We start from the raw sequence: 19,870 nt of genomic DNA, 5'->3' as shown, positions 1-19,870 counted from the left end.
GCGCCAGTCATGGGACTCATTCCACCAAGTCTCACTTGATATCACCAATGATATCATGGCTCTGTGAACTGACCAACACTTCTAGTTCATCTTGTTTGTTTCTCATACTGTGTGCATTGGTGTATAAGCATTTCAGATATGCTCCTGAGACAACCGTGCTCGAGGAGCAGTGTAAATGTTCCCACTAGGATTGCCACACTCTGGCGATGCCATGCCAACCCTTGGCTTATTTACTGCAATTCTGTTGGTATCCCCTTCCCCCACTGATTCTAGTTTAAAGCTCCGTTGATCAGCCCCACCAGCTTACACCCAAAGATATGTTTTCCCCATCAGGACAGGCGGATCCCATCAGGCCTCAACATACCTTGTCTCTCCAAGGCTCTTCCATGGTTTAAAAACCCAAAGTTTTGGCACAGGCACCACTCCTGGAGCCAGGTATTGATATCCTGGGCTTGCCTGTTTCTTCCGAAGTCTCCCCCCATTACTGGGAGGATTGAGGAAAACACTCCCTGTGCTCCCGAAATTTTAGCATTCTTCCCAGGGCTCTGAAGTCTCTTTTGATTAACCTCAGGATTTTTGTTGTGACATCATTTGTACACATGTGAAAGAGCTTGCATTCTGAAGAAAAATACAAAATCATTCCCCATACCACTTCTCTACATCACAAGTTATTTCATAGATCTCTGTTGTACTTTTCAAGCTAAAAAATTCCTATTTAGCCTTGCATGTGTGTGATTATTCAGCTTGATGGTTAAGGAATTCAACAGTCAGTTTTCTGTTCCTCTCTTAATATTTAATTCTTTACGTAATTTGGCAAATTAGTCCAGGAAAGATAAGAGCTGGTCATCCCATGCGTCTTATTCAGAGTACTCGAACAACAGGATATGAAATGGCCTGTGCCCCATTTCTGCCTTGTGTCCTAATTGCTGGATTATTTGTGTGTTTAAGGAAGTTTTATAACAATTTTTATCAAAATTTCATTCCATACTTTCTCAATCAACATTTTATGAAGAATAATATTTCTATGGAAAATACAGTTTAAACAGAAATAAAATATAAAATAAAAAATGTTTTGCTAAAACTTGCTCTGGAGCAAACACTAACAACTTTGATGAATGGCTAAGAAAAAACATTTTCTACCATTTCATTTCATTCCCACTACTTTCTTACTGGAATTATAATTTGATTTTTAGGCTGCCTTATTTGCTGCTCTCAAGCAACTCAAGAACGTAAAAGAGCAGGAAAAGTAATTTAAGGTCAACCTGTGCTCACACTAGCTCTTTAGCTTGTGCCCAGACCATATGGCTAGGAGATTGATCTCTGTACACTAATCCAAAATCTTGTAAGAGTTAATGAAATCTGATAGCTACATATTATTTTAATGTTTTAGTGGGTGTGACATGCAATTCATATAATTGATATTTATATCAAATAAATCCTGTCACAGATAGTCTGAATGATTTACCTTTGACAAATGTCCCACTTACATGTTCTCAACTTGTCTTCTGTACCGAAGAAAATTTTGTTCTTTGAAGCAGTATGTTTTGACTACAGATACAGGACTGTGTTAGTCTGACTGTACTCATCACCTACAGAATAGCAATATTGCCATTCCACTGTCCTTTCCTGCTCTGAAGTGTTTATTAATGTGATTGTAAACTGGTGTTGGATTCTCTTTTTATGGAGAGATAAACCCAGTTGCTTAATGGATGAATAAAAAACTTTAAGTATTTGTGATGATTTTTTGGCATACAGTGTTTGAAATTTCATGGAGGTACTTTTCTTAGAATCATCTATTACAACTTAATCACCTGGTGGAAGCTCTGACACATTTGGATCAAATATAAATACATAAATAGATAAAAAACTTTTTGTCTTGGAATGGTATTATGTCAGCAATCTTAAGCATGCTGTGAGTCTTATCTGTCTGGCAGAGCAGTATTACATTTAATAGTATTAGTAATTCTGGTTTATTAGGACCAATAACATACCAGAAGAGATCTGCATCTTCAATCCTGCCAATATATTTCTCAATGCTTCCAAAGTGGCAAATATTCCCTGAGGCTTTCCATTTTTTTGTTAAGACACTTAAATTTTGATGCTTGGATAACATATCAGCCTGTTTGCTACATACCTGAACTCCCACTGTAGTCCGTAGAGATCAATACTGAGACTCAGTATTGTCACTAAATACAGAATCTGCAGGCAATGGAAGCTGGGGAACTGACTTAGCTCGATCAAAACCAGAACATAAAGCTCACTCTGAAATAAGACCTGATCCTGTTACCTAAACATAAACATCTAGTGACATGTGAGACATCCTGGGATCATCTATGGTCTGAGGCATAGGTTCACACATAGATCTGTGGCCTACCTGCCAGCTCTCCATGAAGATGTCTTGGATATCCGTTGGTACTGTACACATATTGAGACAATTAAATTGTGCTTCAGCTGACTGGTTAGCCAAAGCAGTCTCTAGACTCTATTAACTGTGCTGATCAGGATCTCAACTCAGTTGCCTAAACAGTGATTGTAGTGAGAAATTAAATATCAAGCACACATGTGTATGCATGTATACACCTACAGTATGGTTTTATGTGTCTGTATTTTGAAACAAATCCTTCCACATTCATTTGGAGAGGAGTAGCTGATTCTTTACCAGATTTTGTTCTCTGACTTGAGCCGTATTAGGCTCTGCCTGCTGGCACACTGTTTGGGGAGTGAAAAGCTGGAGAAATAGAGTTTGCAGTGCCATCATACAGGTTCTACTGGATGTATAGTTGTTGAAACTGACATTCGGGCTGAGAACTGAGTAAGACGGAAATGCCATGAATGACTACGTGCCCTGTCTTTCCTCAGAGGAACAGAAGTTGAAATAGCTGAAGCCTGAAGATCATTTGTTGGACTGTGGTGTCATGAGGAGAGTTTGTGGTGTAACAGGAATTTAAGAACAAACGACAATATTCTGTCTGCCCTAAGAAGTAGCAGAAAGGTGAGTCAGGAAGGGTTATCAGAGAAAAAGCAATGAAAGCCTTCAGACTTAGCTGCACTCTGGCACATTTCTCCAGTGAGTGATGTGGTGGCCTTTAGCACAAATTAACTGTTTGTTGTTTATGTTAGTACAACAGTTGGTTCATATCTGTATACTTATCAGTATATGTCTATCAGCATACGTCTACAGTAAGTCTTATTTCAGATCTGGGTTTTTGTTTGCTTGTTTTATGATACATGAACAGTTCTTCAGCACACCCAGATCTTAGGTACACCTTTGCCAGGCACGATGTCCAGCTTACCTGCAAGCGTGAATCAGATGTTGAAAAGAAGCTATCAATTTGAAGGCAGAGCTAAAAAATATTTTATCGAAGACCTTCTAAATGTAGGCACATAAGATTGAATATTTTTCCACTTATTTGCTTTATCTTTTGGAATTGCTTGCATTAAGCAAAGCCAATGTACTTTTAATGACAAGGTTTATTTTAAAATTAAACAGTAGCTGTCATTTTGAACAATCTAAATATGAACTAAAATAAAGCAAACTTAGTTTTGGACAAACCATATGATAAATGTCAAATAATAGCAGTTTAACAGCTTATATCAACAGGTTGCCCAATGCTAGGTAAAAGACATTTTTTTAAACTTCATTGTAGGCAATTTAAGTATCACATTCTGGTTAAAAACTGTATATAATAATGGTTTTGGCTAACTTCTAACCAAAGCTTGGTAGAAATGCTGTGTAAACATGAGAGCTTTTAAATCTGCTTTAACCTGGGTATGTTGTGTAGCCTGCAGAGAAAGTGTTGTTGGTTTTGTTTGGTTGTTTGTTTTTTTTTTTTTTAATATGCATAGACATTGTCTGGGAACTCTTGGAGAAAAGTGGGATGCTGAGGAAGGACCAAGAACTTGCTCAGACCTCTTTCATTATCTGCTTTGATGGTGAAGCCCCAAGCACCAAATGGAAACAAACTCTGAAATTTCATGGACCAATGAATGTTTGTTTCTCTAAGCTCCAGGAGAACTGAACTAAGTATGTTTACACTGTTAAAGAAAAAAAGGCAACAAATAACTTGTGGTTTTGACTGTTTGTGCTGCTGAACTGTTAGCTGTGTTTTAGACTACTTCAGCTTGCACTCTCAGTGACGAAGCATGAACATTGCTTGAGAGATTTTCAGCATGAATCACTCCCAAAGAGCAGACAGCACAAGGCTGAGCCAGGTTTGGCTCCCTCCATCTCACACAGCAGAGTTTACACATCCAAATGTTCCACCTGTTTTCCTGCCATTTCACAGAACACACTACAGGCACTATAATTTCAGACTATAAAAACTGCAATATAGAGTTTGCATTGCTTCAAATAATTTGAGCAGAGAAAAACATGTCTAAACCACTTAAATTATATGTGGAGGTCACAGAGAAGACCCCAGAACAATTTGTAGGTTGTGGATTCAACCAGTCCACTAAAAAGGTAACCAGACCTAATTAGTGGGGCTATAAGCCAGTCCACACCATTTAGTCTAGGGCCCAGGTCACCCCATACCCCTCTCCTATTTATCACACAAGTTTTATTACTAAATTTATGTTTATGTTTTATGCGTTTGCTTATATAATTTTTAATCAAGCTTTTAGCCACAACAGCATTTTTTCAGTATCCAATTTAATTAAAACAAATGTTCAGAGAAGTTAGCAAAAGGGAATCCCTTGTCACTGAGTTATTTTTTGTGCATATGGGGAAAATTGTATTTCCAATTGCATAAACAAGACAGCTTTCTTCTTGAGGTTTATCATACAGAGAAGAGATGTCTTTAATGGAGTGAACAATTTGGAGGCACTATATTTGCATGTTGATAACTTTTTCTTACCCTGATATCATTTGCAATGTTGATATGATATTTGCTATCATCCCACCTGCTGGAGTCAAACTTTCATGTTGGAAAGTCAAGGGATTGTTAAATAATTTACTTATGGGAGGAATAATATGTGGCAACCCTTATTCAAAACTGCAGGTGTTATATGTGCTATAAAATGAAAAAAAAAAAAAAAGTAGCAGTTTATTTATGTTTATTATCCATTTTAATAGAAATGAAGTGTTTAAGCTAACACCAAGGAAGTATAAAATAGTCCTGATAGCAAACAATTTAAAGTTAGAGTGGCTATTCACGTATCAATTCATATCTGCTAATATTCTCACTCAGAGGATGGGATTTATCTCATCATCTGGTTATCCAAAATTTGGTTTAATTTAAGTTAGTAGTTTAGTCTCTCTTTACAGACAAGAGAGAAAATAAGCAATTCCAGAGGATGAGTCATTCCATCCCAGGATAGCAAATCTATATATCTTTTGGAAGTGCCTAGAGGTTCTCTCCATTAACTTGACATGGAAAATAAACCAGCTGAGACTCTTTGCCTAATTTTTAGACAACTGAAGTTGGCTGAGATTAACCATGGCCTTTAAAATATACATACTTGCTTTCTTACTCTTAATTTTTCTCTTTCTCCTTAAACAAAGGAACCTCCCTGATACCCAGGCAAATTGATAACATTCACTACTATTCACTTCAGTCCCTAATGAGACACTGGTAAAATTTGTAATAATTTAATACTGAAATAACTCCCGTTTTTTGTACTGAAAAATCAAGCTGTGAAAAAAATACACCTATATCAACCTATGTATTGCAGTACAGCCGTGGAAATCACCAAGAGAATCCACTTATTTGAAGAATAAAAACTCTTGAATGACAGCCAAATTAAAGATAAGTTGCTTATTGAACATAGATAGTCAGCTACGTTCAGAGGGGACAGATGGCTGAGCTGAAAAGACAGTTCTTGGAAATGAGACTGATTTTAGAACATAGATTTCATAAAGATGGTAGTATTTTTCTTGTTTCTGGCTAAGACTGTACAACTACTTGGTAGAACAATAATGTGTCCAAATAACCAGCATAGAGGTCTGCTGCAGCAGCCGCTGGAACTTGCAGCAGCTGGTTCCCTCCATCCACACCAGTAGGCACTGCCAGCCACCCCTCGCCACAGTTTAGCAATTGCCATGGGCACCAGTGCCAGCCTCTCCCCTCCACTGGTGCAGTGGAACTGACAGAGAGGAAAATAACCTTCATCTTTGAATAAAAAGGTCTGCGTAAATGACAGTCATTTTAATTATTTTTCTACTGAGTTACTGAGTCTATTGTTTTTAGCTTCCAACAGAGCTCTTAAAATCAAAATAATTCATCTTGTTTAAAGGAATTCTTTTTAGCCACTGAAGTTACTCTGTTCTGTTGCATCTTTAATGACCAGATTGCAGTCTGTTCTCCACAGGGTAGGCACAGAGAGTAAAAAATGTGTTGGTTTGGGGGTTTTGGTTTTGTTTGTGGTTTTGTTTTGTATGTTTTTTTACTGGAGGCATAAAAGATTCTGGTTTCAGCACAAAGCATGTAAAAAGGAAAATAAATACTCAAGTACTACTTGTTAAAAATGTACTAGAACAGTAGACTTTACAACACATATTATTTTATGTCACTGCCTTATTTTTATTTTCTATACCATGTTAATCAGAACAAAACCGTTTTTACTGATGAAAAAAAATACACGTGACAATTTCCTACATACTACAGTTTTGTTTTTTTTTTTTTAAATCATTCTTGTCCTTTGTCTATGGAAGTATTTGTCATATGTGGGTCATATTTTAAAAAGAAGGACAAAATGTTATTAATATTTCATTGAAACGCACTCATTTTCAAAGTAGAAGATAATTTCAGGTAGCCTTATGATTATTTATCCCATTTATACCATTTGTTTACATAGATCATGATGGTTTATTGGTAGCAGGTAACTGCTCACCGTGTGTGTTAAGAGCTGTGCAGCCTGCTGCTCCAGTATACTATAATGTCCTGTGCCACTGTCAAAACCCACAAATACAAATTTGACTAGGTCATCAGATGGAATTAATTTCCATACCTTTATTTAAGATCTTGCATTTATGTCAAGTTAAGAGCCTGGCCCTCATATTATGTGCAAAAATAAATAATTTTTTTCTGTAATGGCTGTACCATTTGCTTTTGACCATAACAATTTGCTTTAGAAACTATCCCTGAATTGTAACTATTATAATACCATTGAATGCCTACAAAAGAATTGTGACCTTCCACTAACAACAGTTTTTATCCAACCTTTCAATGCAATTCATAAAGTTAACTTAAAACTCTGAACACCACTTGAAATTGAGGAAATGTCAGAATTTGGAGGGCTTTGAGATAAGTGGGCTAAAACAAATCTCTTATTAATGTTCATTGCCTTACATTCAGACCAATTTTTCTTGAACTTATACTGTGAGACACCAGAGGAGAAGGGAAGGGAAAGGATAGGAAAGGATACAGCTTTGGTAAATGCAGACTCTGAATTACTAATATGAAGTACTAGGGAATAGATAGAGATTTGTTTTGTTTTGTTTTCTGTTACTTAAATGTCATAAAGCACTAAGTGAAATAGCATGATACTTTGTACATTTTAAGACCCATGTAGATATGAGGTTTCATTGTGTATGAAGTATTTAATATTTTTTTAAAAGTGTTATAATAAAATTGCTTTTAGTCCAGTGACATTATATTAGAATATTTTCACATTTTGACACCAGCTTTGACAATTTCCATAAATTCAATCACAATGTCACTAAATTCAGAAGTATAATATAATAGTTGTATGGTAACAATTTTTTAAAAGATAGAGGTTGTTTCATATTAAAGTGAGATGAAAAAAATAATATAAGCCTCTTCTTTAATGCTGCTATGGAAATAATTATATTCAGGAACACCCTTTCAATGATTAAGTTATAAATTTTACTAATCTTCAGAAAGTTAAATACTTAAAACCATTATTCCAAATTATTCTTGCCCAAGGTGATGAGAAAAAGTCAGTATCAGTACATTTCTTATCATCACTACATGTCCTTATTAATATTAAACAAACTGCTATCGAAGATTTTCACATAAAACAACAGAATAAGTGCAGAGGAGCATATGGGTGAGGACAGAAAGAAGGAGAGAGAAGGTATGCAGAAGTGAAACGAGAAAGTAAAGCTCAGCCCAGGCCTATGCAGCTGATAAAGGAAGGAATCAGGCAGGTAAACTATTCATATTGAAATACTTGCATACCCAGGTGACTGCCTGACCGTCAGCCTTCAGGCTGTACTGGGAAATACATATATACGTTAACATGACTATTTTATTTTTTGTGGTCTTTTTCTGTGATTTCACAAATTTGCACTTTCAAAAACAACAATTTGACAAAAAAATTCCAGTCAGTTCCAATGGAAATCACCTGACAACCTGTACAAAAAAACCCCTAAAAAATAAAAAAAAACAGAGCACTGACAACTTTTTTTTTTTCCCCTGGTTAATCTGATTCCTTTATATGCAGGGTGAGGGAAAAGTGACAAGGCCAGAGCTGCTGCACAGACAGGGTGCTATTACTGGAATAAGAAAGGGAAAACAGTTAGAAAGACAGAGAAAATGACTATGTCTCCCATTTCCCTGAAATGTGCTGTGACTGTTGTATCTGTGAGATTTTTTTTTTTAGAAGTTGCCACACTTCCTCATCAATTCATTACTGATTGCACCTTTAGGATTCAATGCTTCAAACACCAAAAAAGAGCTTTTTCATAGTTCATTTCCTCAATAGTCTTGTTAACAATGTTTTTGTCACCAATTAACTCTTTTGAAATGTCATTATTCTCATCCAGACTGTGACCTTGAGGTTGGGAGAATCCAGGATACTATAGGAGGTGAGAGGAGCACAGCTCAGAGCAGAGCAGAAGGAAAAGCTATCATGTTTTAGTGCCTCCTTTAAAATTGCAGTATTTACAGCACCCTATTAATGTAGTTTTGTTTGGAACATGACCAAAAGCTAAGTTTTTATTTAAAAAATATGGTTTAATTTTGATCGTGTTCCAAGCTAAATTACATTAGTAGAGTATTGTAAATAATGCAACATGTTTTAACAGAGGCACGAAAACATGACAGCTTTTGCTTCTGCCCCTCTCTTTCCATTACATCATTGGCTTTTCTGTAGTATCCACAAGCTGGAGTGAAACTGCATTCTTCAGGATGCCAGCTTCAGGATCTCTTCAACTTAAAGTTCAAAAGAATATTCTGGCAAGTGAACAAGTGTTAATATGTAATAAAAATGTTAAAACCAACAATGATAAGAGAGTAGAGAAGAGCAGCATGAATGTGACACTGCCAGTCTTCATTAGGCTGAATCCTCAGTAGGTTTCAAGGGCTGAACTACAGGAGATGCATGAATTTAGCCATCTGCTTTGAATTTCCCATTGTGTGTTCTTATAAAATCAGTCCTTTAGAACAGTGTATATATTTTTGTAATTTTTAGACTTAAGGAGATACAAATGTGCAAGTCTGTTAGACTGAATTGGATTTCTATATCAATAATTCTTAACTATCTTCAAAATACCAACCTCTTTGAGGGGAAGTGCATCTGCTGTGACATACAGGGCTATAATGTATCTATGGGATATCTATATTTTTTATGTCTGAAGAAACAAATCAAATTACCAAAGTCATCTTAGAGAAATACTAATAAACTCTCTATAATACATATTTCCACACTTTGGTCTCTATATGCCATATTTGATATAAAATAATATAACCATAATTCCAAATATTTGTTTTGTTTTAATTTTGGTGACATTGTATTTCTAGTCCCTCCAACTAGAAATATCTGCAATGCAGCTGGGATACTTCCAGAATTAGGTTGATTCATGCAAGCTAGTCTTAAGCCAGATAGCTTGAACATTGTCACTGGGAAAATATGTCCAATCCACAGAGATCCAAGGATCAAAGGGGTTTTCTGATTTATTAGCAACATATAATTAATCAACAATCAGTGAACTATAGATTTAGGATCAATATCAGCAATGCAACAGATATATCATATTCCCAGACAGTTGCAAAATGTTATACACATAAATAAACACTTATCACCATGTTCCAGTGTTTAAAGAGTGGCTACAAAGAAGATCGAGACTCCTTTTTTACAAGGAGTCACATGGGAAAGACAAGGGGTAATGGGTACAAGTTACTCCTGGGGAGATTCCGATTGGACACAAGAGGAAAATTTTTCACAATGAGAACAACCAGCTGTTGGAATAATCTCCCCAGGGAAGTGGTGGATTCCCCAACATTGGACACTTGTAAGGTTCAGCTGGACAGGGTGCTGGGCCATCTTGTCTAGACAGTGCTTTTGCCAAGAAAGGTTGGACCAAATGATCCTTGAGGTCCCTTCCAACCTGGTGTTTTATGATTCCATGATTTCTAAAAACCCTAGTATTACTAATCCCAAACAGGTGCTTCCCGCAGCCATAAGCCATGGGGGCACGCAGAATCCCCTTGTCTGGGCATGTGGGACCCCCTGCTCTGGGAGATCTGAGTGCTCTGGTTGCCTGCCCAGGGGTGTGTGACAGCCCCTGGGAGGTGATCCCACATCCCCAGGGTGCAGGTCCTGGGGTGCCCCTGTGCTGGATCTGGGCAAGCTGAGGGAGCGGCTAGGGATGCCTGTGGCAGGGCCGTGCTGCCAGGCCCAGGCAGAGCCCACAGTGCTGTGGGGCCACGTCTGGCAGGGTCACACGAGCCTCCTTGCTTCCCTGCTCCTGTCTTCTCCCACCCCCTACAAATCCTTGTGTTTTGCTTGTTTTTGCTCACTCCTCTGTTTCAAAAGTCTCCGTAGCTCCTTGGATAGTTTTTAGTCTTGCTGATGGTCATCTTCCTATTCAGCATTATCAGTCTGGGGTAAAATGCTCTCTCAGGCAGTTTGGTGTCCCACTGACCTGCACTGTTACACACGTTCCTGTCCTGCTGGCTGCTTTTTCCCAGGTGGACCATGCAGACACCGATGGTGGTGAAACCACCCCAGCATGAAGCTCAGCATGAAACCTGTCCAAGAAGCAGAATAAGTGCTGGACTGAGCACCTTATACAAGGCAGTGTGTCAGAAAAATTTTCATACCAGAGATTTTAATCTCTGAGACATTTGATTCAATTTACCTGAAATAATTTGAGTTGCAATTGCATATGAACCTTTAGGCACTACTGTAGCACAGACAACAAACATATGTGTGGAAGCACACTCATGCAGGGAATTTACTGTGAGTGTAACAGATAATGCATGTGCGTGCAATGCATGGGGTCAGGTGAAGATTTTGCTTTTAAAAAAAATTTGAGTGGTTGTTACTTTTTGTATCTTTTATAACTTAACTGTAGGCCTATAGTACACTACTGACTTCGTAACCAAGCTTACATTGCTTGCATATGCAAATAATGCCATACATACCTACCACTTTATTAACATTCACATGCCCAGCTTTATAAATCTGACACACATATGTATACTCCTCAAAAACAATAAATGTGCAAAGAAAGTATTAAAGTAACATAGGAAAAGTAAAGAAAAAAATATGAAATGCGGACTATAAAATCTAAGATCTACTCATTTGTGTTCTCTTCGGTACCAAGAAATGGATCATGTAAGAACACCTCTCTGAACCTAAACCTAGCTGAATATGCTAGAAAGCAGAGAACACAGGCTGTTCCTACATCTATTTAAAACTCTGACTAGTGAGAAAATGGAATTGCTTTTCCATTTCTATTGAAAAAAATCTTTTAAATATATCAACACAGTGAACTATTAGGGAAGTCTGGTGTGCTCAGGTTACACAGTAACTTTTATCTCCGTCTCCATCCATAAACAGAAAGTAGGACAAATTCAGCCTCAGTATAGGTCAGCGTGTCTTACTTCACACTGAACTTTGTTACAACAAAGTCTAATTTTGTACTCAGCCAGTATGTTATTGGTAGGCTATATGCTACAATCGGAATAGGAATGCTAGGAAAATATCTGCATAAGTTAAAAAATATACTTGAGTGATCATTTACAATTACTAAAATACCCATTGTGTATAAAACAAAGAGTGTCCTCTTAAGCTCTAATACCTGCAACACCAGTATTCTGCAACTGCAGGAGCAGGCAACAGTAACTGGAATAAATCTTTGGACAAAACCAACAAGCTCATGCAGAGAAAAAGTATTGCATATGCCTACCTGACTTGTTGGTTCTGTTTATTGCCTGGAATTCACCTTTGTTTCATGGCCCACTTTCAAAGTAGATGAAAGATGTATTTTATTTATAGCTTATATTAAATGCTGGTAAAATGCAACCCTTAGCTATTGTAGAGTCGTTAGAATTGATGAGGTCACCCCATCATTAAATGTAGCTGCAAAACCAGGCCGCGAGTACCAAGTCTGTTGTAATGAATCTTAGCTATTATCACATTTTCACATATAAGAGTGTTTTACAAGTGTAATTGCTTAGATGCATGTCATATTCACTTCTTTTCTCATAGAGTGACAAGGATATGGGGCTTCATTTGCACATTCAAGCAAGGTAAAATAAAAAGTACACTGCTCCACTGTGTGATAACTTAAAAAATAGGTGTACATAGAGAGTTTTCCTTTTAAAAAAGTCTTAATTTTCCTGCTACAGGGGAGCTCAGATTCTGCATATATTCACTACAGTTTACAATTCTAGCATAAATAAATATAAAAATAACTTTTACTCAAGTAAAATTTCATATTGGTTTTAATACGTTTCACTTAGGAGCTGTTGTGTCAGAAAGAGGAAGATGCTTGGCTCAATGTACCTGGGTTTAATTTCTAGATCTGATATAGGCAACCAGTAGGATTCTGAATATTTAAACTCTTTGGGGGTGACTGGAAGCCTACTGAAGTCATTACAATCTATACATTGACCTAAAATTATTCAAGTCAAGTCATCAGTTCTTCAGCTGCCTGTCTGTAAAAAAGGAGAGAATTCTTTTTCGATTTCACAGTGGTGATGTGGGTAGGTTTGTGAAATGCACAGATAATAAAGTAAATTCAACTTAAAAGTGATTCAGAACATTACAGAGACATGTACACATACCGTATAACCTACACAGCCAATGGAGAGAAACAATCATGACACCTTGATTAGACACATAGAAGACGTTGCTTAATTTAGATACTGCTACTGCTTCTTGTATGTAGCAAACTAGGATCTGAAGCTTGGACAGTAGAACTGCTATTGCTACCTTTACTGTTAATATTATGACATTTGTAATACCTATTATGGACAATGACTGGAACCAGTCTTAATCCAATCTCTGCTGCAATCATTTGCAATATTAGAGAAACGTAAAGCATCCTGGGTACAAATGAAGCACATCGATAAAATTTCAGCTCTTTCAAAAAGAAATAGGTATCTTTTTTAGATAAAAGCTGCAGACAAATGAAAAACTTTTCACTGGCCAGAAATAGATTTAAATAAATATAAATAATATTTTATTCATATCTATAAACTGTATATTTAAATATATATCCATTTTTATATATTTTTAGACATACAATTTTTGTTTCATCCTAACCAAAGGAAAAAGATTCAAAAAAATGTAGTGATGTATTGAGGGTATAAGCAGATTATCAAAAGCTTGTTTCAAGAGAAGGGAAATGTAATCTTTCAGCTTGCTCACTATCAGTGCAGTAACAGGTGGAACGCCTGCTGTCCTTCTCCATAGCTTCATTACCAGACTGATGAGAAAAATCTCAAGATAGCAAGGTCCCAAACAGTGTGGGGAAATGGACAGTCAGTTTACCATGTGGTAAACAACATTTCTGAAAGCCAATCTTTTACTTGGTGAAAGACTATCTACCAAGCATTTGTAAAATGCAGAGGTTTAAAACTGAGTAAAATTTTCTATGGAAATTCTTGTCATTTATTATTGCATCTTCAAAATTGGTTCAGCCTTCCAAACATGAAGACAGAATCGAGTAGATATTTTTCTCCTTTAGGGCTAGAAATACAAGGGCTGTGTCCCTTGTATGGTGTTGTGCTCTTTAGCCAGGATAAGATTTCCAGGCCTGGCTCCTGATTCAACCACTGCATTTATTGAATGAGATTTTTTCTGGCTCCTATGAAGTGCGATGACAAGATATTCTCAAAAGAGGCCTAGCACATTACTTGGGAACAATTATTTCTCTCAAGTGAAACTGATCTAATGGTCTAAGACGTTGCTTTTGGCCTCATCCCAAATCCAGTTCTGTAATACTTTCCCCAGCACTAACAAAATACCTAGAAAGGGACTATAAACTTTAAAAAAATAAGAGAACTCTAAGAGAAGGGGGGGGGGGGGGGGGGGGGGGGAGAAGGAAACATCTTTGAATGAATTTTATAAGCAGGAAACCTTTTTTCCCAATGATCTTATAAAGTTGTTCATAGACAGGATGTAATCAGACCCAAGTCCTATTTGTCTATAATTAGACCAAATCTTGGTCCTATCACAATCAGTAGTGAATGTCTCCATAACTTCAGCAACTTCATAGTATAGATATACTGACAATACATTGTTGATCCAACCAGCTAAGCAACCAGATTTCACAATTCCTGAGGAACGGATAAGGAAATATTTGTTCTGTGTCTATTTTTTTTCCTAACCTAAGTTATACTGCAGAAATGTTATGCATCATTATGTAAGCACCATGTTTTACTAGACAGTATTACAGATTTTGTATTAATCAATTATTATGCTAAAACTTTATTAGTTTTTATTCCTTGTAAAGCATTCGGGGATTCTTTTAGACTGGTGAGCTGCTACACCTGATGATCTGAAGGCAGTAGTCAGATCAAAATCTATTTTTTTAACTAAAAAATATCTATCTTTAAGGCAGGCTAAGCAAAATACTGATTTTACAGATGAAATAAGCCTATTTTTACAAATAACAAGAAGTCAAATGAATTAAATCAAGCCATGTAGCTAATCAGTAGCGGTGTTCGGAACAGCATGATTTGAATTCCCTCTTGTGTGTGCTATGTCCCCTTAACTTGGTTGATTTACAAAGGATATAAGCTTAGCACTAGGACCTAGCTCCCTACAGCAAGCCATTCATATTCACTCTTTTAGCTCTGAAAGTTTTCTCATTCACTTCCTGCTGTTGATCAAAATCTCAGTTGCCATATAGTCATCTAACTCTGGAAAAATTAAAAATAATACAGTTCTCTTAGAAGTCTAATACTGGTGAACAGCTCTCAAATGTTTTAAAAGACTTGCAACTGGGTGTATATATAGGAATATGCAAGGAATTAGAGACCATTGTGACGGGTGTTTAAAAAACTTCAGAACAACACTTTCCCAGATTGACATTCATTAACAGCACACTTTGCCAATGGGTAGTTCTTGCTCATTATCAGTCATTATCACTGGATATTCACACAATTATTCCTTAACAATCTTATCCTATATTACCTGTGAGTGTAGGATAATAGTATATTGCAATACATAACAACACCATGGAGCTGATGCCACATAACACTGATGCCTACAGTCTTGGATGTTCTTAGCCAAGGTGAAGATGATTGCGTTTGAGGGCTCTTTCATGAAGGAAGCTAAAATCCACTTGGGTGTCTCCTTTCTTTCTCATCAATCCTCTCTCATCATTGATGCATTTACACTCCTCATCTCCCTTCCCAGAATGAAATAGATCTCATATACTCCTCACATAATTCATATTGTTTCAGGAACTGGGACTTGTTCTGTTTCTGCAAGTCATTGTCTTGCTTGTTCTGTGGATTACTTTGGTTTATTTCGGCATCTTTCCTGCTTGTTTTACATCCTTTGTTGTTATTTTACACATTCTTTTTCTACTTGCACATGTTTTTCTGTACTCTAGTTGTGCAACTGTCCCACAAGTGTCTGTTTGCCCCTTTGTGATTACATATCATATTACTTTACATTAAAAATATTTATATATTTCAAAAGAGGAAAAAGACCATCAAAAGAAAAAGGATATACTACTGGCTTTCCCACACTGACAAACAGTAACTATTAGCAGCAAAAATCATGTCCAAAATTCTTAGAATCAATGAGGAGAGCAAAAAAGAGAAAGGAGATTATTGTCTGGAACTGCAGGAGTGCACTCTGCAGCTAATGATGAAGAAGAAGAATCTAGTCCTTCTAGGCCTAGACAAATCCAATGTGAGCAGAAACTGGAGATCTTTGCTAAGAGGAGTCTGGACAACTCAACAGCAAAAGGAGAGAAGCACCTCATAATATGATACAGTCTTGTGAGGGCCTGGAATCTTCTACCAAACTCTCTCCTACAATTATTCTCAGAGCTTTTGTGATACCTTGGTGACAGAAAAAGCATAAGGGATTGCCTCTTCTTAATAAGGCATACTAGATATTGCTTATAATCTCAATACATATTTTTGTTTTATACCTCAGAAGTAATTTTTGTTTATAAGTAAACATTTAATAGAGAAACTATAGGGAAGGGATTGATTTACTGTAATACTGCTCATATGCTTACAGTAGGTCTGTATGTGAATGCATGAAGGTCCATTCCTAGTGCCCTGATTACTACTATTTCAAAACATCACCAAATCTAGAGAGCTGACATTGTCCCTCAATAGCAGGGGTCAGCAGGGAGACAGACAAAGATGAGCTTGTTGTACCTGTGGTAAAATTTCCTAAGAAGACAAATGCATAATCAGGAAAACTAGAGTGCAAATGAAAAGTTTCCACTGTATGATGAAGTATATGAATATGGCATGTATCAATATCTCAGGGAACATCCACTTAGCAGTAATGTCCGAGAAGGGCAAGCGGCAGCTAAATGAAAGAAGGTATTTCAAAACCAAAGCTGCCTGCTGTTGTTTTGCATTGCTCATGTGGCACTGGTAAAAACTGGGATTATGGTAGGATTACACAGCAGGAAAGGCAGAGGAACACTGGTGATTCTGTTTTCTCATAATTAATTGAAAAAGGCACTATGATCTTCCGGGCACAGGAGGAAGAACATTTTTCTGGCAGGCTGCCCCTCTCCCTAACCCACGGCTGCCTGAGGTTTTGCCCATCTCCACTTTTTACAGAAAAGTCCGCTGGTTCCAGCAGTTGATGCACAGAGTCTTGGCTGCTGGATGGGGACAGTCAGAACATCAATCACAGCCAGTTAATCTCTTTTGGACATTTCTGAGCTTGGAGACTATTTTAACAGAAGAAGAGGCTTGTTTACTGTCTTCAGGCTCTTCTGGTTCTGGGAAACACACTATGTGCTGTAGCCTTTAAAATCACAACCATATATTTATGAAATAGAGTGTCCAACTAAATGTTAATCAGAAAGTTTTGGGTTCCACCTTAGCCTGCAAATTTTATGATGGATGATGACTACTTTATTTATTAAAAGCCATCCCTCCTTTCACTAAATCAGTTAACTCTGCTTGTTGCTGGACAGTTGCAGCTGTAAGGGCAACGCAACAATTTTGCATCTGATGTCGGACATTCATCTTTTACATAGACTCCTGTCACTTGTTCTGCCAAAATCTGTAGCAGAATATATTTTCCAAGAGCATCATGATATAAAACCTTGAGACATAAGAGCATCTTTTTAACTTTCCAGCTGAAAAGCAAAACAGAAAGTGGCTGGGGAAGATAAGTATTGAATTGAAATAGATATTAAAAAAGATTTAGCCTGCAATCTTTTGATTTATTAGGAGACTATCAATTTATAATCCTTTTTTTTCTGAATAAATGTGATGCCTTTCCCTGGGAACAGGATACATTTTTTTTTTTTTGTCAATTAAGAAATATAAATCTATTCTTTTCATAAGGAAAACATCCTTTCTTCAATTGAATTTTGAATCACATTTTCAACAACTGGCTGTGACAAAAAATGCAGTCTCACCAGAGGACTATTAATTTCAGCTTGGATTTAGGGCTTTGCTTCGTCTCTGGCAGAGTCTGTCCAACCATCATTTTCCTTTTGACACCAGCTGCAATACTGTTAATTTAAAGGACCATAATCAAGACAGAGGTATACATTTCAGCAAGTCCTTACTTGCATTACTCACAGCAGACCAGTGAAACAAAGATTTTTAAACACATAATTTAGTTTTCATTATTTAAACTATTGATTCACTTTTAGCATTTCATCCATCTTGGACAACGAAACTCTGCTGATCAATTTTGCTTTGCTTCATAATAATCCTCCTCTTGCCCAACATTTATGCTGCTTTGTCCTGTCATGTCAGACAAGAACTGAGAGAATCACACATTGCTTTATTTTTAAATAAAACATTTCAGTTTTATTCTGAAAATTCATTAAAATTTTCAAAATGATAGACAAAAAAAATTTATTATAAAGGCTATGACACATTTCTCTAAGGGCACAGCAAAACTTTAAAGGAAAGCTCTTGACACTTTTGAGAGTGTTCTTCCAGGACCTAAGAAATCAAAATATCAGTCCTACACTAAAAGTGCCCCATGTTAATTACACTATTCTGTTATAAATTCTCATCTTGTTGGCTTAGCTATCATAAATTTCAGAATCAGCTTAATGTTCTTAGCACACTCTAAAACCAGTGTCACAATTTGCAGTAAACATCTCCATGGTACTAACAATCTCCTAGCAAAAGGAACATTACCTATATTTTTATATATGCATATGCGTATGTTTGTATGTATGTGTGAAGGTAGGGAATTGATTGGTCCTGAATGAAAGCGTGTCCTTCCAATTGCAAATTTTTTTCCACCAGCAGAAATCTGAATATGGTATGAAAGGAGGACATAAAATAAAAAGTAGTAAACTATTACAGTCTATTTCCTTTTTTAGCACTGTCAGTTTCCATGAGAATGAAAATGTGGTAACTGTATTAATTCCAGTACTAACTTTTAGAAAAAGTAAAATGTAGTTCTTTAGGATTGTGCAACGGAAATAAAGTTAAAATGGTGGGATCTCAGAAACTGCCCGGTTTCATGGTGCAAAATACTAGTATAAACATATTCCCTGATACTTATTCTGAAGCTAAAACAACAAATATGTAAATCAAGACTATCAGACTGGATTGTTATTTTGATCAATTTAGAAGACAGTATGAAGCCTGCTTGTAGTCATCCTTCTGTGTGCCCTCTGATTTACCGTATAACTTGATGTTATCTAACATGATAGTCTATCCCAAGCCGGCACGTTCTCACGGCAGGTTTAATGAAAGAGTCTGCAAGAAAGTGAAACACAAGACGTTCAGTTACCTTAAATTGATCTTTGTATTTGCAAGTGATTTATCTTCAAAATGAATTATGGCATTTTATGAAGCTTCTGGAAGATATGCCAGTAGGATTTTTTTTTTCCTTTACTTACACTACTTCACCCAATAAAGAATGGGCTTCTCCTTCTCCCCATCTCCATTTCATAATTCTACCTACTGTTTAACTTTCAAAATCAGGCAAATTTAAAAAAAATACACAAGTCCTAGAACAATTTCTAATTATATTTTTCTTTTTAATGGATTAAATCAAGCATATCTGAGGTTTCACAGATAAATTACATTATTACTATAATCTCTGAAATGTTTTGGATTGTTCCAAACTTAATGAGTATGGAATTTTGAATATTTTCAATAAATTATGAGCAGGGGTATTTCAATAAATTTAATCTATTGTTATTTATGAGACACAAATTATTATCAAATCAAAGTCTTCTGTTTTTGATAAAAAGTTTGAATGCAACAAACACATGTTTTATTACCTGTTGTCCTGAATGTGAATAACCTGGGGGGAAAATAGAATTCTTTATTGTATAGATAATAACTCACGCAATGTTCATGAAAAAAATTAGTATATGAGATTAATATACCCAGTTATGGGAAATATTTACACCTTCTCATATTGCACAGCTTTAATATATTTGGAAAAAAATTTCTTATTTGTGTGATGGAATATTGATATTTTCTTTGATAAACATTACGTCCTATTACAGGTTATATATCCATATTAGGATAGAGATATG

General features: G+C 36.4%; 1 protein-coding gene across 1 annotated transcript in view; it reads right to left on the bottom strand.

Moving 5' to 3' along the window:
• LOC103926215 (RNA-directed DNA polymerase from mobile element jockey-like) overlaps window positions 1-19,870 on the bottom strand; it is a gene marked incomplete at its 5' end in the record, with an annotated part of 48,356 nt that overhangs the window by 14,600 nt on the left and 13,886 nt on the right. The window contains 1 exon segment of the mRNA XM_009335056.1: window positions 8,631-8,640. Coding sequence (XP_009333331.1) covers window positions 8,631-8,640 — 10 coding nt within the window.

Source organism: Pygoscelis adeliae, unplaced genomic scaffold, assembly GCF_000699105.1.
Source record: "Pygoscelis adeliae isolate BGI_AS28 unplaced genomic scaffold, ASM69910v1 Scaffold101, whole genome shotgun sequence".
NCBI classification, from domain to species: Eukaryota; Metazoa; Chordata; class Aves; order Sphenisciformes; family Spheniscidae; genus Pygoscelis; species Pygoscelis adeliae.
Note: the sequence above shows the minus strand (reverse complement) of the source record. Positions and strands in the feature narration are given on the sequence as shown.